Source organism: Leuciscus leuciscus (genome assembly GCF_965113295.1).
Source record: "Leuciscus leuciscus genome assembly, chromosome: 3".
Taxonomy (NCBI): Eukaryota; Metazoa; Chordata; class Actinopteri; order Cypriniformes; family Leuciscidae; genus Leuciscus; species Leuciscus leuciscus.
This window is the reverse complement of record NC_138727.1, coordinates 14,253,548-14,277,667: the sequence shown is the minus strand read 5'-3', so window position 1 is coordinate 14,277,667 and position 24,120 is coordinate 14,253,548. Positions and strand designations below refer to the sequence as shown.

The window sequence follows — 24,120 nt, the reverse complement described above, 5'->3', positions numbered from 1 at the left end:
CTCACATGACATCACAGCAATAGAACCAAGTCCCACTCAGATATACGTCACACTAGGGAAGCAAAGACTATCACAACTTCCATTTCATGCCAACTTTAAGTGAAAAAAATACAAATAAAATTACGATATGCTATTTTCAACACCTTTGGAATACAACAAGTTTACTCATGACTGCATGTTTTTGATTATACTGAACTAATGGCAAGTAGACAACACAGCAATGGTAGAATGTAAATGGATACAGACACACACAATCAAATTCTCTCCTTACCTATTACTGATGATGAGCGAATAAGTCGTGCAGATCCACTGCGCTGCAAAGCATTCTGGTTAGTCTTAGCTGTCCCATGGCTGGTCACAGCTGGGGCTTTCAGCCCTATTAAAATAGTGCAGAAGAAATCAAACTTCATGTTAACAGATTGTGCAGTGGAAGGTTTCAGTGACTGAGTCAGATGTCCTGTAGAGGCTCTGTATGTGCATGTGTGTTTTAATAGCAGTGGGTGGGACAGGGCGGGGCAGAAAGAATGCTGCTAAACCTTCACCGCCATCTTTACACTCAAAGCAATTAGCAAGGCAATCAATATTAACTATAAACAATATGTGTATCTTGTTTTGTGGCGTCAAAAGTTTGGGGTTGGTAAAATATTGTAATGGTTTTTGAAGAAGTCTCTTGTGCTCACCAAGGCTGCATTTATGTGATCAAAAATACAGGGAAAACACTAACATTGTGAAATATTATTGCAATTTAAAATCCTAAATGTTTTCTATTTGAATATATATTTAAAATGTAATTTATTCCAGTGATTGCAAAGCTGAATTTTCTTTACTCCAGTCTTCAGAGGCACATGATTCTTCAGAAATCATTCTACGGTAATATGCTGATTCTGGTTTTTGATTTTTTTTCAAGGAGAAAGTTCAAGAGAACAGCATTTATTGGAAATAAAAATCTTTTGTAACGTTATAAATGTATTTACTGTCAAATGTTTATCAATTTGATGCGTCCTTGTTGAATAAAACCATTAATTTCTTTAAAAAAAACTAATCTTACCAACCACAAACTTTTCAATGATAATGAATGTTAAGTTTTTTGTGATTTCATATATACATATATATATAATACATTTTTTTTATTATCGATATATCCAAAATATATATATTTGAAATATCTCTTAATATTTAATGCTTCTAATTGTGCTTCTAGGGTCAATTTATCTTGTTTTGTGGATGTTTTAAGGATATTTTATAAACAATCGAAAAATACTAAAGAAGAGGATATTTGTGTATGATTTGCATAAAATTTTTTACCTTCCATATTAAAAGATCTAATCTAATCTATTTCTATCATAACAATAGAAAATGAATTACAATAATGAATTAGGGTATTAGAATCTTTTAAAAAACCTATTAAGAGGGGTATATGGTTGTAATCAGATTGTGATTTTGAACTAAAATAACATCAAAGGAGTTCTAATTGCAGTGTCATTAGCTTAAGACAATCAGAGCTTTCCCACTGATTAATGATTATAGACGCCAAAGAGTGTGAGTTTCCCTTTGAGCCTGTTTTGGTGTGTAAATAATGAATAATGAGAGACACATGAATGTGGACTATGATAAACATGAAAATAAGTGTGACTGTTAGACAGAGTTAGTGAGATTAGAAGATTAAAACTTCACGTTTCCCTCACCTGTCACAGGTTTAGACGGTGTGGAGCTCGCTCTGCTGCGGTGACCTGATACAGGTTTGATAAAAAGAGACTTTCCTTGAATCTGGGATGTGGGCGACTGTTTGACAGACTTCTCCTCACTCTTCATCCCTTCAACAGGAACTGATCAAAGACAAATCACCACATCACATTATAAAATAATATGGTGTACACTGCAGTAAAACCCTATTTTCAAATTATATTTGATCATTTTTTGTATCTTGAATCTAAATTTACTGTCTTGTGTCATGCACTTAGTTCATTTTATTTATTTTTTTACTTACATTTTGTGATATTTGTTGATAAAGTTGATGTTTAAATGTCTTTATATCTCACAACATGTCTTAATATCTTAATCGGTTTCTTCTCTGGTAAACAAATCTAAAATACTGATTATGTGTATGTGCAGAAACATGCCACCTATTAAGAAACTCAGATAAAGATCCAATTCCTTGAATTCTTCAAATGGTTTATGTTAAAAAAATGCAATTAGTAAAAGACTAGATCAGTTAGAAACAAATCTAAGCAATTGGTCCCAGCACAACAACATGATTACTTTATCAGTTAATCGTTCAAATAAAAGGCTTTTGTGTCAATATTAATTGGCAATTTTGTCGGGAATTTACCTTGAAAATCGTAACACATTCACATGCATTCCAATTGAAACTAGTGCTCATTGCTCTAATTTACCATGGCAACCCAGTGGCGATCTTGTTTTTTCATTAATTTAAGTTCAGAGTTTGGGACAGCAGGAAAGTGTGGGAGTAAACTAATCATAATTCTGATTGGGTGTTGTGTGGAGGATGTTGCGATTAATGTCTACAGCGCACAGCTTTGGAATGGCAGAGATTGTATTGTATATGAGTTGCTCACAGTCACTGCTAAACTCTGAGCAGATGTGACCTTTGACCTGAGGAAAGGAATGAGGGCAGTCTGAGCCCTGAAGATTACATTGAAGCTCAGAGAGAAAGTGTGAGAAACTATGTATCTCAAATGTTAAAACCATTGTACTTTAATATATGAATATGATAATGACTGATTTCCATCTACATGTTTCATTTATCTGGTAAATTTATCTGGTTTCTTTTTTACTGCAAAATAAATTAAGAAAATGATTGTATGCAGCGTGAGAAGGAGGAAGGCATGTATTTTAGGGCTAAGAGGTTTTCAAGTATGTACTTGAAAACTGTCAAGATGCAGATGGTGACTTAAAGGGATAGTTCATCCAAAAATGAAAAGCATCCCATTATTTACTCACCCCCAAGCCATCCTAGAAGTATATGACTTTCTTCTTTTAGACGAACACAATCGGAGATATATAAAAAGAAAAATATCCTGGCTCTTCCAAGCTTTATAATGGTAGTGAATAGTGGTGCAACGGATCATCATCGATCCGTGATCCGTTCGGATCAATATCTTCGGTTCGGCACTCACGTGATCCGCGGATTGATTGATGAAAAAAAAGTTGTGCGCATGTTCAGTCCACACACAGCGTGGTCATGGCGAGCGTTATGAACCGCAGAGAGCGTGACGCCTCATTCGCGCCGCAAAACCTCCAGACGTGTGTAAACGCGTCTTTACATTGACTTCACATTGAAATCACTCGCGCCAGACGCTCTATTCGCGTTTGGTGTGAACGCAGCATGGGTGACGGCGAGAGAGAGAGAGAAAGAGTGCCTGCGAGTGCGAGCGAGCAAGGTAATACGTTGTCAAATATGTTTAAACTTAAATGAACTACACAAGTAGTTATGTCTCTTTGTATTAATTTGTCCTGTTATTGACATAGGCCTAATCAGAATCAGAATCAGAATCAGAATCAGAAAGAGCTTTATTGCCAAGTGTGCTTGCACCCACAAGGAATTTTTCTTGGTACTGAAGCTTCCAGTGCACATATACAAATACAAATACAACAAGAAACATAGTAATACAAATTCTAAGAATAAAATATATAAAAAAATAAAATAAAATAAAATAGTATAAAAAGTAAAAAAAAGGGGTCACAGTTGGGTTTAGTCTGAATAAACATTTACAGATTATGAACATATTTACAGTATTTTGAGAAGTATGAATAATATAAATATAAATATCACCTGAGTTAGAGAATATTACACTAGACAGTGGGAGTCTAGTGCATGTTACAGATTATGAACATATTTGCAGTATTTTGAGTAGTATGAATAATATAAATATAAATATCACCTGAGTTAAGAGAATATTGCACTAGACAGTGGGAGTATTGCACTTGCAGGCATATGCCTTGGGGGGCATGTTAAGTGTTCAGAAGGGAAATGGCCTGTGGAAAGAAACTGTTCCTGTGCCTGGATGTTCTTGTGGCCAGTGATCTGTGTCGCCGTCCTGACGGTAACAGTTCAAACAGGGGGTGTCCAGGGTGAGTGGAGTCTGTGATGATTTTACCTGCTCTCTTCCTCACTCTGGAAGAGTACAGGTCCTGGAGGGTTGGCAGGGGGGCACCAATAATCCTCTCTGCTGTCCGGACTGTCCGTTGTAGTCTCCTGATGTCCGATTTGGTAGCTGAACCAAACCAGACAGTGATGGAAGTGCTTAAAACAGACTCAATGACGGCTGAGTAGAACTGGATCAGCAGCTCCTGTGGCAGATTGAACTTCTTCAGCTGGCGAAGGAAGTACAGTCTCTGCTGGGCCTTTTTCACAATGGAGTCAATGTGATTTGCCCACTTCAGGTCCTGAGAGATGGTAGAGCCCAGGAACCTGAATGACTCCACTGCTTCCACAGTGCTGTTCATGATGGTGAGAGGGGGGAGTGCTGGGGATTTTCTCCTGAAATCCACAATCATCTCCACTGTTTTGAGCGTGTTCAGCTCAAGGTTGTTATAGCTGCACCAGACAGCCAGCTGTTCAACCCCCAGTCTGTAAGCAGACTCGTCACCATTTTGGATGAGACCGATGACGGTGGTGTCGTCTGCAAATTTCAGGAGCTTGACAGAGGGGTCTTTAGAAGTGCAGTCATTAGTGTACAGGGAGAAGAGCAGTGGGGAGAGAACGCACCCTTGGGGGGCGCCAGTGCTGATGGTGAGGGTCCTGGATGTGAGCTTCCCCAGTCTCACTCGCTGCTGCCGGTCTGTCAGGAAGCTGGAGATCCACTGACAGATTGAGGATGGCATGGAGAGCTGAGTCAGTTTGGCTGTGAGAAGATCAGGGATGATGGTATTGAAGGCCGAACTGAAGTCCACAAATAAGATCCGTGCATAAGTCCCAGGTCTGTCAAGATGTTGCAGGATATAGTGCAGTCCCATGTTGACTGCATCATCCACAGACCTGTTTGCTCTGTAAGCAAACTGAAAGGGATCCAGAAGGGGTCCAGTGATGTCCTTCAGATAGGCCAACACCAGTCTTTCAAACGACTTCATGACCACAGACGTGAGAGCGACAGGTCTGTAGTCATTAAGTCCAGTGATTTTAGGTTTTTTGGGAACCGGAATGATAGTGGAGCGTTTGAAGCAGCAGGGAACTTCACACTGCTCCAATGATCTGTTGAAGATCTGCGTGAAGACTGGGGCCAGTTGGTCAGCGCAGGCTTTTAGACAAGCAGATGAGATGCCGTCTGGGCCTGAAGCTTTCCTAGTCTTCTGTTTTTTGAAGACTCGGCTCACGTCCTCCACACAGACCTTAAGCTCAGGTTGGATGGCAGAAGGGGGGAGGAGAGGGGTTGCAGGAGGTGATGGTGGATGTGTGAAGTGCGCGTCATTGACAAAATGCGCAACCAGATGTTCGAATAATTCGAATATGTGTTTTTTAGAGGGAATATTCGAACGTCATTTTTTAGCAATTTTGACTGCCCTATATGACAGTGGAAACACATAAAGCATTGGTCCATGTTTAAAGGAAGGAGATGCCTTTTTATGTTGCACTTTAAGTTGTTTTTCATTAATTATGTTAAAAAGAAGATATTATGCCTTGTGCACTTTAAGTTGATTTTATATATTTTAATTTAACAATTTAAAAGTGTTAATAAAAAAATAAAATAAAATTTTGCTGATCCGAAAAATGATCCGATCCGTGACTCTGATCCGAGAAACGATCCGAACCGTGAGTTTTTTGATCCGTTGCACCCCTAGTAGTGAATGGGGGGCGAGATTTTGAAACCCAAAACAATGCATCCAAAACCCCAAACAATTAATCTGAAGCGAAAATATGGGTTTTTGTAAGAAAAATATCCCTATTTAAAACTTTATCAACTATAATAACTAGCTTCCGGCAGACAGCCGTACACATCGATTTGCGGCGGAAAAAGTGACCTCTGACCCAACGCATGACGAATGTGGAAGTGCAAAGGATAGAGCAAAACAAAACACCGGTCTCAAATTAGAAGTCTAAAATGAGAACTTTCAAAAGAAATGGAGTTACTATCCCAGTAACTATCTATCATACTAACTATGAACTACTATCATAGTTACTATGAATGAACTATCCCTTTAAGACTCTTCACAGACACGCACCTTTGTTTACAGCAATACTGTTGCTTTCGCTGATTGTACTTCCCAGAGATGAGGAGCTGGGGCTTGCGGGTAGGCCTTTGACAGGCAGTTTGGAAGAGGCAGCTCTCTGAGGACCCTTACAAAAAGAGCTGGAAACAGAAGTTGGGCTGCAGGGTACTGCAGACTTGTCTGTGGTGCGCATCCTTGGAATACCTAAGCACAAAAGAGTTATAATTAAATTCTACTCGCCATCATCACTGATACCAAAGCATATTGCAGCTAGACTCTATATGTTTTCGAAGCGGTTCTATTCAGCCAGCTGCACTCACAGAGTGTTCAATTACTTAATAAAGACCGCAGTTATATATAGAATATCAATGTGCATTCAGCCATGCATACAAACTGACATGAGCAAAGATGACCCTCACTGACCTTTGTACGTCAACAGTTTTATTTTTCTGTACTCATCACCTTTCCTCACAAGAAGTTCACCATACAAGGCGGTGTGCTGTCATCTAGCATGCTTTTATAAAATATGATGGTTTAACTCTGTTTTACACATTTTTGTAAAAAAATTATTTTGTCAGGTGCCTAAAAACTCCTTTTGTTTTCCAAGTTTAGTGCAATGTCTAACAGCTGTAGAAATAAAAGCAAAACAGAATAAGTACTTAGAAATATACAGAGCCATTCAAACAATTGGGTTCAGGATTTTGTAAATGTATCTAAAAGAAGTCTCTTATGCTCAACAAGGCTGCTTTTACAATAAAAATACTGTGAATAAATATCATTACAATTTAAAATAACTTATTAAATTCTATATATTTTATTTTAATATATTTTAAAATGTAATTTATTCCTGTGATGGTAAAGCTGAATTTTCAGCACCATTACTCTCACATGATCCTTCAGAAATCATTCAATAATTTGATTAGAAACTGTGATTGTGAATGAGTTTTTTTGTTTTTTGATTCTCTGATGTAAAGAACGGTCAAAAGATTATCATTTATTTGAAATAGAAATCTTTTCTGTCATTATACATGTCTTTACTGTCACTTTTGAAGATTTTAATGCATCCTTGCTGAATAAAAGTATTCATTTCTTTAAAAGAAATCGTACTGACCCCTAACCTTTGAACGGTAGCGTAAATAATATTATAAAATAATATGTAATAATAATAATATGTAAAACATATTCCATGTCATTGGTGTTATGTATGTTAACATATTTTTTAGATGAAGGTCAAAGACGAAGCTGTTCAAATATGCTCAAATGATTTCCGCACCACAGTGAAAAAGTAATTAATTTTCTATTAAATTCAATTTGATCAGTTTTTATAGTTCCACCATTAGGAAATTGCGTTTGTGTCTTTTTCTTTGTGATATGTGCAATAGTGTGCTGGGAAATCTTGGTGTGTTTCCTGTATCCTGTTTCTTTTTCTACACTACCGACCAGTTCCTATGTGTGAGAACACTTGCTTGACTCCAATGGGTAGAAGCCGTGTGTGTTACTGGGAATTAAAGAGGGAGAGAGACGACACCTCACACAAGCACATCCTGTACTGTACATAATGTAAGGTCTTCTGGGGGCACTGCTATGGAGACCAACCAACACAAATATCACTTTATGCCAGCTGGTGTTTTTACATGCAGGTTTGAATCTGTTGGTAAAGTACAGAGAGATGTTTCACTTTCTCCAGAGTCTGATCCAGAAACCACTCTCTGAACTCCCTGCTCTTTCCTCTTCTGAGTTTTTAAACGGCACCGAATTCAAAAGCAGTGCGACCAATAAATGAGATAAATGCCACCTGTTGGAGAACACATGCTACTGCATTTTACTTGTTCACTTCCAGGCAAAGTCTGACTTTGGGTTTTTAATTTGAAAGTACTTATCTGATCACTTGTGGCTATCAGCTACTAAAACAAGATAAGGAAAGCAAACAAACACATAGAAAGAGATCTCCGACAAGTGGCACAGCTACATTTTTGTGGCCAAGCGGACAGGATGTGTACAGGGTATTTCACAGGAAACAGAGTCATAAATTTGTAATGATATTGTAAATGTAAATTTAAATAGTAAATTTTAAGATATTTATTTATTATTATGATATATAATAAACTGTAATATTGTGAAATATCATTAAAACTTTCTTTTCGAATATATTTTAAAATCGAACTTATTATTATCATTACTCCAGTCTTCCGTGTCACATGATCCTTCAGAAATCAGTCTAATATGCTAATTTTGGTGCTCAAGAAACATTTCGTATTATTATCAATCAGTTGGAAACTGTAATACACTTTCTTTTCAGGATTCTTTGATAAATCTAAAGTTCAAAAGAACAGTATTTATGTGAAATTGAAATCTTCTGTAACCTTAAAAATGTCTTTGCTTTAATTTCTGATCAAGTTAATGCTGAATAAAAGTATTATTTTCTTTAAAAAAAAATTTGTTTTACATTTTTAATGGTAGTTTAGGCCTATTTTACTTTTATGATATCAAAATAAGAAAACAGTTGATCAGAAACATTTTTGAGAAATCTATGAACATATTTATAAATATAATAACTTAAATATGTTCATATATTAAAGGTGCAGATTTTGCTAATAATGTCCTTTAGTAAATATCATTGAAACACAGTCCACTTATTGAACCACTAATTTACAATCAATAATCTTGTGCTTTATACAAAAATAATTATTATTTATAACAAATATTTGACTTAAATCACTGATTTTATCCCCATTACTATCCAGCTTGATGAGGACAATATATAAACATAAAGATTGTAAGAGAAACTTTACACCTTTATATGCAAGTATTATTGCCCTTATTTCCATTAAATGAATTATTTATTTTCAAAAGTCATCTGCATTATGAACATAAAATATGGCACTGTTTCCTGAGACTGACCCCACCGTAACAGATATCCTTCAACACAAAACTTTCCCCTGATTGTCAACTATTAAATTGTGGAGTAAAAGTCACAGTGTGGGCCTGTGGTCTCTGTGGAGAAACAAGACGACGATTGTCTAGCTGGAATGTGACCTTCTCTCCTTGATTCAATTTTACTTTTCATTGACATTGAAACATGACACACACAAACATATAGAATATGGCCCCTGAAACCACATGCACCCAAACATATTCCTGCATCCATGTAATGAAAAAAAGAGGAAACACGCAAAAAAGACAGAGAAAGAAAGGATTTGTCACAGAGGAAGGTTAAGTTACGGGACAGCCCCAAATGTTTCAAAAGTGTAGACATGCACACACATACACACACTGAGCACAATGTCTTTTTCTGACCAACACAGGAAAACTGCCTTAGGCTACACACATGAATGGACAGACATACACACGATGGGATGGGTGGAGGGAAAGAGAGAGGATGACAAAGAGCGAGAGAAATGAATGGACAATATGAGATAGGAAACAGAAGTTAAGTGCAGTGTTAAACTCAAGTGTGTGTTATGGCTTTAAATGCTGAACATGTGGCCACAGAAAGAGAGGAGAGTTACGTAACACTACGAAGAGTTTGGAACTTATTGACACCAGCTGCGGCTTCCCACTCACTCGATAACCCAGACACATGTTAGATTCACTAGTAGGACATTTTATAGGCCTAATGGTTTTTAAACGAAGGCGCCAACCCAAATTCTCGCACAAACCTGTTGATATCAGTCGATTTAAAGCAAAACAGTTATTTATGATACTTTGAAATAATGAGTACCACTATAAAAGTTCTGTTTGTCCCCAGAAGTTTGAAGTTATATCTGACAAAACCTTCCATTTGAGGGCGTTCGAGGACATCCTTAAAACTGAATCATAAATAATGTTTTTTACACAACATTATGCAAAAAGACTTTTGGGTTTAGGTAATTATTTATTTATTTTATTATTTATTTATTTTTGTTAGTAATTGAAGAAGGGATGGAGAAGTCGATTATTTGACTAAATAAATAATAAAAAAAATAATACAAGATAATAATAAAATATATACACGATAGTCAATTTTTTGGGATTGGCAAGAATTTTTCTGTTTTTGAAAGGGGTCTCTTTGTATAAAGCAAAACTAATGATTGTTATTATTTATGTTTTTAATTGTACTTTTTTGGGACCAGTAAGATATACATTTTTATTTTTATTTAGCAAAGATGCAATAATGATTAAAAGTGTTTTACTGAATTGGTGAGCTTTTAATCATTATTGCATTCTTGCTAAATAAAAATAAAAATTTCAAAAAAAAAAGTTTCTCAATTTCTCATAAACATAACAGTCATTATAGTTTAGCTTAAATAGCTTTAAGGTTAAGTAATATGCTTGAAATAAAAACAATCTGTGTGCACACACAAAAAAAAAAAATCACAACCCTGCAATGTCAAATTAGTTACATGAACTGTGACAGTGATGCAGGTAAAACACTTATAATATCAGTATAAGCTTACAGGAAGCATTACACAGAACAAAACAAACCTAGAGGCTCTTCCACTGTAGCGTTCACTCTTTCTACTTCCTTAAACAATGCCTGTGAGATTATGTTCTGTGTTAAACAAGCAAAACTCACCAGCCGGCTGAACCGCTCGTCCTCCCGGTGGACCCAGACTACCTGTGGGTCGGGCTTCTCTGTTAGTGGGCTTCAGTCTGGGTTCTGGGGGTCCAGAGGTGTTAGTCCCTAGAGATGGTCCCAGCTTGGAAGACACAGTCTGGAGAAAGAGTCGTTGGTTAGTCACAGCATCCCAAGCCAGAGATCCCAACTCTGGGCGCCGCAGGGTAACCATAGTGTTGGCCATTCCACAGAACAGACTGAAAATGTGCAGCGGTACAGAGAGAGAGAGGAGCGAGAGCGCTGAAGGAGAGGGAGGAGGAGCGGAAAGGAGGGAGGGGAAATAAGACTCGCCTGCTCCAAAAAAAAGAAAAAAAAGCAGAAGAAGAAAAAAAAGAAAAAAGCAAAGGGAAAAACGTTTCTATTGTGTTATTCCCTCAGGGCTTCTGATGCCAGGACCAGCCCAGATCTTTTCCTTTTTTCCCCCTCGTTATTAAACACTCAACACACACATGGAGTGAGTTTGTGGAAAGATTCTGTTGTCTGAATCAGTGTTCACGAGTCCTCTAAACTAAGGAATGTTTCCCTCCACGTTCTGTTCTTTTCCCTCCAAGACAGTTGTTTTACTGGCAAAAACATCTCACTCATGTTCTCTAACCAAGTTGAAAAAGGCAGGAAAGTGAGAGAGGGAACTGGCTCTTGAGTGTTTCTTAACAGTGATAATAAAGGAGAAACATGCAAAAGCACTTGCTGTAAGACTCTGGACAGTGAACATATTTAAAACCTCTAATCACAGTATTTACATTTGAAAAACCTTTTGTTAGGTCTTCATTTACTCTTGACATTTGGTTCGACCCAAGCTAATAACACATTTAAGCCTGAATAACAGCATAGCACAATCATGTGATGGCACGTATAGAGTCGTACTTGTTGAAGCAGTTCTCCTCATAAGGAGAAGATTGACATGGAAACAGACAGCTGCTGTTAATATGTTGCTTTAAATTAACATTTCAGTTTAAGTAGACCAAGATTTGGATGTATGACAACAAATGACACAAACTACTTGACACAAACACATTTAACACAAGTTGAGAATCAAGAAAACTTCTTAAACATTAATACTTTCTTCTATTGGTGATTAAAATAAACGTTTCAACTGGCTGAGCTCTCAGTCTGACTCTTTCTGTGCATCCCAGTAGAGATTATTTGACAAAAGATGCTTCATTAGACATGACATGTAAGTGTGAATATTAAATGTACTAAATAAAATATTAATAAAAGTTTTAATCATAGTAAACTTTAGATAAATAATCTGTAAAGTTTTCATAATAATACTAAAAACATTCTATACGGAAGAAAAATCGAAATAAAAAAAACTAATTAATGCTTTAATATTAATGCAATTTAAATAAACAACAATAATAATATAATAAACTATAATGAACATTTTAATAATAATAAAAGTTGTTGATAAATAATAAAAACACAAATAAAACTTAATAATAGCAATAGTAAAATTTAAATAAACCACCAACTTTATAAATGTAAAAACATCTATATAAAATACTAATAAAAGTACTAATAATAGTCAAATGTAAATAAACCAAAATAAATTTAACTAATTTAAATAAACCTAAAATGTAGAAAAACCTTCTAATTGTAAAAAAAATAAATGTACTAAATAAATAAGAAATGAATAGATGATTTAATATTAATAATGTTTAAATACATTTTAATAAAAGGTAAAGTATTAATTAAATAATAATATTTTATAGTTTTAATAAGCTTTAATAACAGTAAAATTTCAAAATAAATAAACCTTAATAAAAGTTTTAGTAATAATAAAAGTTACTGTTTCTAGTGTATAATAAAAGGTACTGTATCTACTGTTACTTTGTTACAAAAAAAAAAAAAAAAAAAAAAGAACAGTTTAATAATAGTAAAATGTAAATAAATAAACCTTAATAAAAGTTTTATCAAAATGTAATAAACTTTTCTAAATGAAAAAAAAAAAAAAAACCACTTAAATAAAGATGTCCTTCATATATATCTATGGGATTTTTTTGTATTGCTTAAAATTAGATGATAAAAAGTTAATTATAAGAAGTTGAGAATTATGAGAATTATGAGAAGTTGAATAAGAGGACAACTGAATCACTAACCTTGCTGTTACTCTTAGAGGTTTCTTCCCCAGCTTGTTTCTCAAGTTGAGGTTCTCCTTCATTTTTTAAATCAGTTGAAGAAGGACATTCTGACTTCATTGTTGTTTCTTCTTCTTGTGTTGGCAAGGATAAAGTGTTTACATCTTTCTCCTGACCGCCATTAAATGCAACCTCACTTGGGCAAGTCTTTGTTTCTTTTCCTCTTGTATTGGCTGATGATGATCTGCTTCTTTTTCCAACAGCATTATCTTCCGCCTTCCTACTAGCAGGAACCTTCACACTTCCTGAAGCTGACTGCTTAACATTCGTGTTTGTTTTTGCTGGATTGGCTGATCTTGGCACAGAGGCAGCCCTGGAGATGATCTTGGCCTTCACGTTCCTCAGGTCTGGCCTGGGGAACCTCTTCTCCTCAGGTTTTGTGGCTTTGGCCAGAGCAGCCCTTGTACGAGGCTTGGCAATGAAACGTCCTGCAAGATCACTGGTCTTTTTTGCTGTGGACTTTGGATGGTTGTCCTCTTTTGAGATGGATAAGCGAGAAGAAGTTGTGTTTCTGGTACTTGTTATTGAAATGGAGACTTTGTTTTCAGGAGACACCACTGTCTCATACACGATGGGAGTTTTTTGAATGGCTGATGACAACTCAACAGAGACTTCCCCATTTTCGTGGACAACTTCCCTCTGGGGTTCATTCACCGTAGCCATGTTAGGCACTTCTGCTGTCTGGCCTTCAGAAATGTCTGGTAAAACACTGTTTGGCATTACCACTTCAGAGCTGGTGGAGACTTCCAGAGCAGAGACAACAACTTGGCTTTTCATCATTAATTCTACAGAGGATAAAGAAAGAAAAGAGTCTTCTTCCTCTTCTTCTTTGGTGTCATCATCATCATCATTTCCTGAAGAGCACAAGAATGCATCATCACCATCAGTTTGACCAACCTTCTGTGCTACCATCAAAGTGACATCACGGTTGTCATTGTCACTCCAACAGTCTTCATTAGCATCCAGATAGACAGACACTGAGTTGTCGTTGTCCTCACTGTAGTCTGGTCTGCAGTCTGGGCTCTGTATGCCTGAATCATCACTGTTGGCCGTTGCTTTTCCCATCTCCACATCTGGCATGTCCACATCCAGAGGACTATCTGTCCTGGCGCTACTCAGGCTGCTCAAGCTACGCATGGAGTCCGGTGATGTCTCATCCCTATCGTACAGGAGCGAGGTTTTGGATGATGACAGAGAGGACTCAGAGGTGAAAGTGTTGTTACTCTGGTCACTACTGTGTAACGGAAGACACATCCCATGCTGAGATCCCTGAGAAGATCTCTTGGGAAGCGCAGGAGGTGGAAGTTCAGACTTGTTTGTTGGTGGTTCCATGAGGCACGAGGGTTGAGACACTATCATACAGTCAAATCCCCCATAGCTAGATCCAATTCAGCCCTGATAAACAGTTAATACGTAACTTTGTAGAAGATGGGATTAAGGTGTTTCTCATCATAGAAAGTCTATTCCTTTGATCATTCAGAAGATGGTGTCCGTGGTTTTGCTGACACCCTTTTAATGACTCTAAAAAACAAGAAAAGACAACGGCATGTCAATTACATTTCATCTAGTCCTGATCTGTACTGTTAGATATGTACATATTATAGAGCCTGAGATAAACACAGGGAAACCAGGGTCATATAAGAAAAAGAAAATCAATTTTTCTTTTTGAAATTTGAAAAATCCCTTCAAAGTTATCAAATCTAGATGAGATGACAACAAGCCAGAATATAATATTTCATAATGGGGTAAACAAGAGCACTACTGCTCCATACTGGCAATTTCACTTGCACTGAATTATTTTAATTTGACATAATTGAATCATTGTCCTGTGATCACTGTGAAGCTGCTTTGTAAATAAAGGTTAGACTAAATAATAAAGGACTTGACTGCCCTCTACTGGTAACTACTCCTCTATAGGAAAAGTCAAAAAGAATAATGTAGCATAAACCTCTACAAACTCTTATATCACTTCTGCAAGAATTTATATATTCAACTTATATAATATATTGAGCTGCCATTATACATATGCTGATGTACACATTTAGCTAATATATATATATATATATATATATATATATATTTATTTATTTATAATTTTTTCAATTCAATTCAGTTTATTTGCCAGACTCATGTCCAAAAGCCACGCAAGACAGGACAGATAAAAACAAACTAAACAAACAAGCAAACAAACAATAAAAAAAAAAAAATAATAAAAAAAAAAAAAAATATATATATATATATATATATATATATATATATAATATAAAACATTTTATCTCTCTCTAAGTTGACTCATGAAAGCTGTCAGTCTGCTTGAGTAATGGAAAGCTTGTTCGAAGCTGCCTGCATGCAAATTTCTTTATTTTAGCATAGTTTAAGCAAAATCATATGATAGTGCACATGCACGATCAAGTCTGTGTTATGTCAGAGTCACACTTTTCAATTAAATGAGGGTGATAATGTAGGTCAGATAAAAGCTAATAAAAGGAGAAGGCTTTTATTTTGATATTCAGGGCATTCTCTCTCTCACACACACACAAGGCAACGGTGACAGTTACTTCTACAATGGTGTCCTTGTGTTTCCAGACAAATGCTGAATGGTCCTGACCAAGAGTCTGATTGTTCTGCTCACAAAAACCTTTCGCTGAATACACCAAAAGTCATCTTTTAACACAAAGAACAGGCTGATATCTACCCGGGTTGGGAAGATGAGTGGGTGCCAAAATGCATCTATGCCCTTTCTAAGAGCTGGTGCATGACATCATGACACTGCAAAAATTCAAGCATTATTTGTGAAGTATTGCGTAGGACTGCAGATATCAACCATATATATATACAGGTTATGGTGTGGTTATAGTTTTTGAAAATGTCACAAATGATAATGAATAGCATCATCTAATTGACATGGCAACAAATAAGTTGTTGGCAAACTATTCCTCTGTTGACCTTCCTGAGATATGCTTACGTGGCAGATATGGCTACTGTTGATGAAAGAGCTGCTCATAACATAAATCATATTTCACTCCGGAGAACGAGATGAGCAAACTTGATGCAGAACAGAGACAAAATCGGATCATCTTCTTTTTCAAAACTAATGAGATGTTTAAAAAGCGAATTATTATGTAACATATTACTTTGCATGTTAATTTGAACCCCTTAAACTAGAGCTCTCAACATACACCTCTACACAATGTTCCACACAATGAATGAATGAATAGCTCTTTACTATGTACTACTGTAAAGTGCTTTACAATCAAATCAGGGGGTCTCTCCTCAAACACCACCAGTGTCCAACATCCACTTGGATGATGCGACGGCAGCCACAGTGCACCACACCAGCTATAGGTGCGGAGAGAGAGTGATAGAGCCAATTCAGTGGATATGGATTATCAGGAGGCCATGATTGATATGGGCCAATGGAGGGACTTTAGTCAGGACAAAGGCTTTACAACCCTACTCTTTTACAAGAAGTGCCATAGGATTTTTAATGACTACAGACAGCCACACAGGACCCTGGTTTACATTTGTATCTGAAGAACAGTGCTTGGTACAGTATATTATCCCCATCTCTATACTGGAGCATTATGACACACAGGCAAAAGGCTGGGCACCCCTGCTGGCCTCACTAACACCTCTTCCAACAGCAATATGGTTTTCCCATGAGGTATCCCATCCAGGTACTGAGCAGGCTCAACCCTGCTTAGCTACAGTGAGCAACCAGTTTTATGCTACAGGGTGATATGGCTGTGACAATTAACCAGTGATTGTAGAAGATGTTGCATAAAGGACTTAGGGATACTTCACCCAAAAATTAAAACTCTGTCATCATTTACTCACTCTCAAGTTGCTCCAAACCTGTTTTTCAAATAAGATTTTTCCATACTATGGAAGTCAATGGTGCCCCACAACTGTTTGGTTACAAACATTCTTCAAAATATATTATTTTGTGTTCAACAGAACAAAGAAATTCATTCAGGTATGTATGTAAATACCCTGTGAAAGTGTTTGATGAAAGTCATTTTCTTTCCTGTGTTGACTTAATTCCCAAGGGTCCTAAAATAGCAAGATTTGTTACTTGCTATTGTTTGACATCTTCTTTATTTTGCCTAAAAGAGCTTGCATAGAAAGTCAGAAAGTCAAAGCAAAAAAAAAAAAAAAACCTTGACTAAAACCTACAAAACATTTTTATATTAAAACCTTCAGAGCTAACTATGAAGTCTTGCCCAGTAAGTTATGTTGATGGAACTACGAATCCCAGCAGAAACAGAAAAAAGCCTCATGAATTAGCAGTTGAAATAGAAAACAAGAAAAAAACACAGTCTTAAAAGTCTTAAGTCTTAAAGTACTGCTTACAACCAACAACAGCCCTGTATATCACTATACGTTCAGTGATTTTGATATTATGTAACAATTTCTTGCTTCCTATGTGCTCAGCTCAGATAGCAGTGGGATACAGAAAATGACGTACATGACCCTGGCCTGCATAGCTCTCTGTGTAACATTGGTTGTCCAAGGCCACTATAATCTTCTGAGATTGATAATTACTCTTGCTTTAACATCTCAGATTATAGCGATGATGAGACAGATAGCCAGAGAGAGAAAGTGAGTGAGAGAGAGAGACATACTGTAGTGATTCTTTCTGTGTTAGGGTCAGTCCTCTTATCCCCGGGGTGTGATAAGAATAAGAGAGGGACATTCGCTTGCATTGGGTTAACAAAGGCGAGGTTCCAAGACATGTCACATTTCTCAACACTCTCTGTTATGGTCTTCACACACCCGACAGATTTGCATAGTTTTCTATACATTTAGGTGCACATAGACACAATGGATTGGCTAACGATAAAAGCGAGCCCTGTTGTGCTGCACTGCGGGCCTGCCTGTCAACTGAAATAACTCAGAGCGGACATCACACGGGGATAGAAAGATCATAAATCTCAAGGCTAGATGCACAGCTAAAATTTGTGAAGAACGGCTATATTATTAGTATAAATAAAAGACAATTTTAATTTTTAAAAATGGTCTCCTCTAACTAAATAAATGTAAATCCTGTTAATGAAAGGTAATTTATTTGATCAAAAATGCAAAAAAATTGGCAATATTGTAAAATATTATTAAGCATACCTTCATGCATGCATATTTAAAGTAGGCAATAAATTGGCGCCATTTAAAAAAAAAAAAAAGATTCCACCCTGCCTCTGTTACTTGATATATATATATATATATATATATATATATATATATATATATATATATATATATATATATATATATATATATAAAGTTGATTCTTAGGAGACAGTTCAAATCTGAGACAGTTTTGAAGAGAGAGTTCAAAGAATTCTGCAATTTGGGACAGAGTGTAAACATGTGCCTTAGGTTACAGGCCAAAAGTTTGCATTTTTTTACATGTCAGGACTGTTGGGATATATTTTAGGTTTAGTCGATGAGCTCTTTGACGTAGTGGTACATGTATCTAACACCCAATAATCATCCTCAAGCTATAGGCCTAGTTCCGTCATCATCAGATGATGATAATCCAAAACAAATAATCTGCGAAAGATGCGATTCAAATGGACTGAGCATATTAGACATGTAAAAGTGATTTTTGCCACAGTGCCACAAACACCTTTCTCCTCTACAATTATTGTGCTAAAACTTAGCTATCAAACATACAAATGTTTTGCTTTCAAAATCCACCAGGCTTAAAAATCTGAAGTTGCATGTGCTTTTAAATGGGAATGGTGCTTTATGGCATCATCACACCAGTGAATGACTGACATCAACCCAGTTTTTTTTACTAGTCTACCCACTGGCCCTCTGGGCAAAAAGAACAGTGAAGCGAAGGGTGGCTAATGCTTCCATCCCTGACAGGATGATCCAGAGATTGAATGTGATGTTCAAGTACTGAACTGAGTGGATTTCTAGAACAATTCTCAGAGCCCAGGGCCCCAGCAACATCAGAAGCTGGCCTATGAACTTAAATAATCAATACTGAGCCGTTTTGGTATCGGAAAACCCAGGACTTTAGTTTCAGTATGACCTTCCAAAGAGTCACAGTGTTTCTTTGTCAATAGGATACACAATACATGTGTTTTTCCCAGAACTAAAATGACAACATACTCCACCACTATAGTCTTACAGAATATCTGATCATATTTCTGCACAGCATCTTGAGCATCATTTCACATTTAGCACCTGCATAATTCCCCAGGTTAATATTCATAATTTGGGAACCGCAGCCATTCTGTAACACGGCGTTTAGTAATTAGGTGGATATTTCCATTAACAACGAATCACGCTGATGACCTAGAATGAAAATATTTCAACATGTGAGGACGAAAAGCTTCTATGCCCTCTTAAACCACCAATGAATGACCCGACAAAGCTTTTAGCATCACAACTATTTTTGGCCACTTTTAGCATTGTCAAAATTCAGGCTGCTTAAAAAAAGGAGACCAACAAAAGGCTACAAAATGCATTTCCTTGTGTTTGCAACCTCTACTGTCCTTATATGACTTAAAGCCTGTGCAGACAGCCCTGATCAGCTTTGTAGACGATGGCTTAAATAACATAAATTATTAAGGCGGCCAGTTACACCTCCATATAAATGTCATTCTCTCCGAGATGCTGGGTGAGATTATGACACAGTGTCTCAGTTTTCAAGCTAGTCTTTCTCATTCTAACAGCACTCTCCTCTAGTTTCCCTATGAACAATCACTCTTGCATAACACAAAACCCTATTTTTTTTTTATTTGGAAGCTTAATCAAACTATACTGTTATTTCTTAAATGTTTTATTCCTCTTGTCACATTCCACTTAAGTCCTAAAAATAGGCTCAGGCACGGAGGACGGAAGAGAGGTCTCTCTCTCTTGAACACCTGTATAAATGCCCTGGTCAGGTAAACGTAGACGCAGCCTGAGGACTAAAGCTGTTCCATTAAAAACTGTTCCATTGAAAACAGCACAAATTTAGAAACAGATGAACTTTGCACAATGTGATAACTTTACGTATGCATTCTGATAACAGTCTGGTTGCATTGCACAAGCAGAGCAATACTAATAAAGGTATCTTAAGAGTGAGTTTGTATAGTGAAACTGTGAAATAACAGATTCCTCTGTAAACTATAGAATAAAATATAGATATAGAATGAGTATTAGTCTTTTGTGTCTCTCTCTCTCCATACTGTGTAATTATACTGCATAGTTGAGCATTAGCAGGCTGTTGCTACAGCGGTTGAAAAGGTGTTTATTCCCCAAGAGTAGCTCTCGGTGCCAAAACTGATCTCATTGGCTTATTCTAATGCCTGAGCGTCAAGTCCAAATTTGCACAACTCTACACAAGCCATAAACTGACTAGAAGAAAAGCTAAATACATTAAGAAAAAGCTAAAGATCTACTGGTGCTTGAATTCTTAGGCAATCATTAATGAACTAAAAGTCAGAGGACACTGGGTCAGTTGATATTGATTTAGTCAGTTTTTCTGGTACGCTTACTAATGTTATCCCCAATGTTATTTACAATGAATCTATATGGTGGGTTATACTACATAACTACAACATAAAATACTAAAACTGACATAATGCCATGAATATTCTGAAACAAGAATGCACTTGTTTATTTGCAAATGATCAGATATGCAGTGTGCTGTTGTTTGTGAGCTGTAATTACGCTGCTTAAAAAAAAATAAAAAAAAGCATGTGACCGCATATAGTGCTCATGGCTATGATGATTACATATTAATAAGTCAAATGAAGCACTTTCAATACAATGGGAAAAAAAGCTTTTTAATTTAAGTGGTTGCACAAAATGACAGGCCTCTATGTTATTAGTTGAGCACACATTGTTTTTCAAGTTATGTCAGCTTAATTATACTGATGAAATTAGTAATTTTAACCATGGCTAATCATTTTTATTCTCCTTTTTTGTGTGTGTGAAGCTACAAATTAACTTTTTTTTTTTTTTACTGAAATCAGCTCAGTCTAATGTTTTGCCATTAGGTTCTTATTACATTCAATATGCTTCAATGCATTTTAGCACAGAGAGCAACTGGGAAATGAGAACGCTATGCAAAATCAAAATGTGATGATGCAGAATTCTTTTCTTTTATTAAACTGAATTGCCATATACTTGTGCTTACGAGGCTATTGTGTCTGAACACATTTTGAGCCTTTTTAAAGCCTTTTTGTGAAGAAGATCATTTCACAGTCAAACACTATTTTAACCCATCTGTATTAACACATTGATGCAATAAATTTAGGAAATTTCACACTGAATATTCTCAAACAGGTAAAGCCACCCTCAATTCCTCTGGATTTCTCTCGGTTCCCAAATACTTCTGTCAGAACCAAACAGTTGCCATAGAGATGAGTTGTCTACTTTGGTATTTGCACTGTCTCCGATACCAAAATACCCACAAGCCTCTACAGATGACATTATTTTTTACAATGCTCCATTAAAAGAAAGATTTATGGGTCAATTAAGTGCAAAAGTGTGGTTAGTGGTTATGAATTTCATTAGGCTAGGTAGAGTAAGGTATATACAAGTAGGTGCATATACTTACTGAGGCAAATAGTCGTATAACGCACAGACAGTGTCACGTCCCTCTAAAGCAGTGATCGTGGCTGGTGCATTTTGACTTTGGTGTGTGTAATGTTTTGGCAAGGAAACATGCATAAACAGATCAATAGATCACCCTGGTTATGTCAAAGAGCCTTGGAAAGCATCCGAAAAGAGGATGTGCTCTAATAACTACATCATTCATATATGCCACAGTGATTCGGATTCTAAGAACAAACACACTTAACAATACCAGCATCACATGCACAATCAAATCAACATTACATTGCACAACTGTACATGTAATTAGTGTGGCACCATACAAATACATAGATTGGCGAATATGAGGTGCAAATCGCAATATGAACAAACTCAATGCTCCACTAATGTATAATCTACATTCCAATCCTAATATAAGTTATTAGACTGTGATTGTTATTGAAAGAGCTCCTGCTGACCATGAAAACATCCCTCTCATACATACAGCTGAAGAAAAGTTAGAGGCTCTGTCGTGCAACTACGCAATTAATGATTTACATAGGACAGAAAACGTACCTGCTTTTCAAGTGTTTCCAATCAATCCTAGAGTGTATTTCATTTGATCAAAACGCACATTTTCCACAGGTAAACCCGTCCCGGACAGAGTGTCCTGTTTCATGTGATCCTGCCAGCAAAAGCACTGCAAGAGCGCAGTTTCAGACTGAGCGGAGACTCATAGAGAGAGAGAGAGAGAGAGAAAGAAAGAGAGAGAGACCCCTCCCCTCTATCTGTAGCTGCAGCCAAATCGTGCCGCAGTAACCAACCAGAATTGACTCTGTGTGTGTGTGTGTGTATGTGTCAGAGAGCCAGTGACTTTTCGGAGGTAGCCCTGGAATGCATTTTTCTCCCCTTACCCAGAACCCTCCATGCCAGCATACGCAGCAGCAGGGACAATCCTTCCTGCTCTGCGACATACGCATAAACATCACATACAAATACCATAAATCACAAATAAAACTGTTGAAGGATGCTGGGCGGCAAACAATGAGTCACAAAGCTTGAAGTTCACTGCTGAATAAGAATGTCTGTGTGTGTGCATGTGCATATGAGTGTGTGTGGTCCAGGTAAACCCTACGTTATGAGGACAAAATGTTTTTTGGTCTCCATGAGGAAAACAGCTTATAAATCATAGTGATACTAAGTGATGTTTTTGAAAATGTAAAGTAGCCTACAGTATAAAAATCATTATGTCTATGAAAAGTCCCATAAAACATGAAAACACAATTTGTGTGTGTGTGTGTGCGCGCGCGCGCATGTGTGTGTGTGTGTGTGTGTGAGCGTATGGGTGGGCATATTACCTCCTCCTGGCTGCAAACTTCTGTAGAGATATGGGGCCCTCCTGTGAGTATTAGAATGCTTGGTTGCTAAGCAGCAAAGAGTCTGTCCATGCAGTTTTAGACCTGGTGGATGAGAAAGAGAGAGAGAGAGAGAGAGAGAGAGAGAGAGATGGTGATGATATGACAAACGAAAAGACAATATAAAATGTGCCAGTTTCACTAAAGTTGGTCTTAACTCAAAATGGGAGATTAAAAGCCCACACAAATCTGCTCAGATTAACAGTGATAATCCATCCGAATGCATGTTCATTGAGTTCACAGCTCCTCTGGATACACTTTCTGACCACAATCACCTCATCATCAAATTATTATCAATAGTATTATTATTATTATTGTGTACACTTCCATTCAAAAGTTTAGGGTTAATACCATTATTATTTTTTTTATGAAATTAATACTTTTTAGTAGGAAGAATGCATTAAATTGACAAAAAGAAACAGTAAAGACATTTACAATGTTGCAAAAAAATTCTATTTCAAATAAATGCTGTTCTTTTGAACTTTCTATTCATTAAAGAATCCCAAATGTATCACGGTTTCCACACAAAAATACGCAGCACAACCGTTTTCACAACAATACGAAATGTTTCTTGAGCAGCAAATCAGCATATTAGAATGATTTCTGAAGAATCATGTGACACTGAAGACTAGAGTAATGGCTTTAATTTTGTGTAATTTCACAATATTACACAGTATATTATTATATAACAGATTATTTAAAATAATCAAAGCCGTGGTGAGACTTGGCGACCCCAAACATTTGAACAGTAGTGTATATTGAATATAGTGATATTCACTATCGTCAAAACAATTTTGGTTTAACCAAATTCGTCAATATAATGAAAGTCTCAGGTTTTGCTTATGCTAATGGCTAATGAGCCGTGCGTGTTTAAAAGTAATTTTAAGGCAAATTAGTTAACTCTGTGGCCCCAATGCTACCACCTACTAGCAAAACTTTATTTGCCAAAACAATAGTATTATAGTTTTTGCTTCTGAAGACTGAGTTGCATCCCAAATGACGCACTATTATACACTATGCACTTATACACTATGTACTCAACCATGCAGTGTATGAACTTTATACGATTTTTTGTCATTCAACATTGGAGTCTGATATCCCCCTTCCCCCCTACACTACATAAATAAAGCTGCAACAGTTGTCCAACATTCCACACTTAGTTGTATTTGGTTAAGTGCATCGTCCAGGTATTTAAAGTGCACTTTTTCTTTTTGGAATTTTCAGTGTGAACACAAAACTTGCACTATTTATACTACAAAACGGCAGA

At 36.6% G+C, this 24,120-nt stretch overlaps 1 protein-coding gene across 1 annotated transcript in view; it reads right to left on the bottom strand.

The window, feature by feature from the left end:
- The window catches only part of mtus1b (microtubule associated tumor suppressor 1b), a 46,828-nt gene extending 24,663 nt beyond the window's left edge, over nucleotides 1-22,165 (bottom strand). Inside the window, exons 1-6 of the mRNA XM_082165748.1 lie at nucleotides 22,015-22,165; nucleotides 12,865-14,424; nucleotides 10,724-10,862; nucleotides 6,181-6,372; nucleotides 1,686-1,826; nucleotides 272-376 (exon numbers count right to left, since the gene is read on the bottom strand). Coding sequence (XP_082021874.1) covers nucleotides 272-376; nucleotides 1,686-1,826; nucleotides 6,181-6,372; nucleotides 10,724-10,862; nucleotides 12,865-14,262 — 1,975 coding nt within the window. The 5' untranslated portion in view covers nucleotides 14,263-14,424; nucleotides 22,015-22,165. The remainder of the gene's footprint in view (nucleotides 1-271; nucleotides 377-1,685; nucleotides 1,827-6,180; nucleotides 6,373-10,723; nucleotides 10,863-12,864; nucleotides 14,425-22,014) is intronic.
- Nucleotides 22,166-24,120: the final 1,955 nt, after the last annotated feature.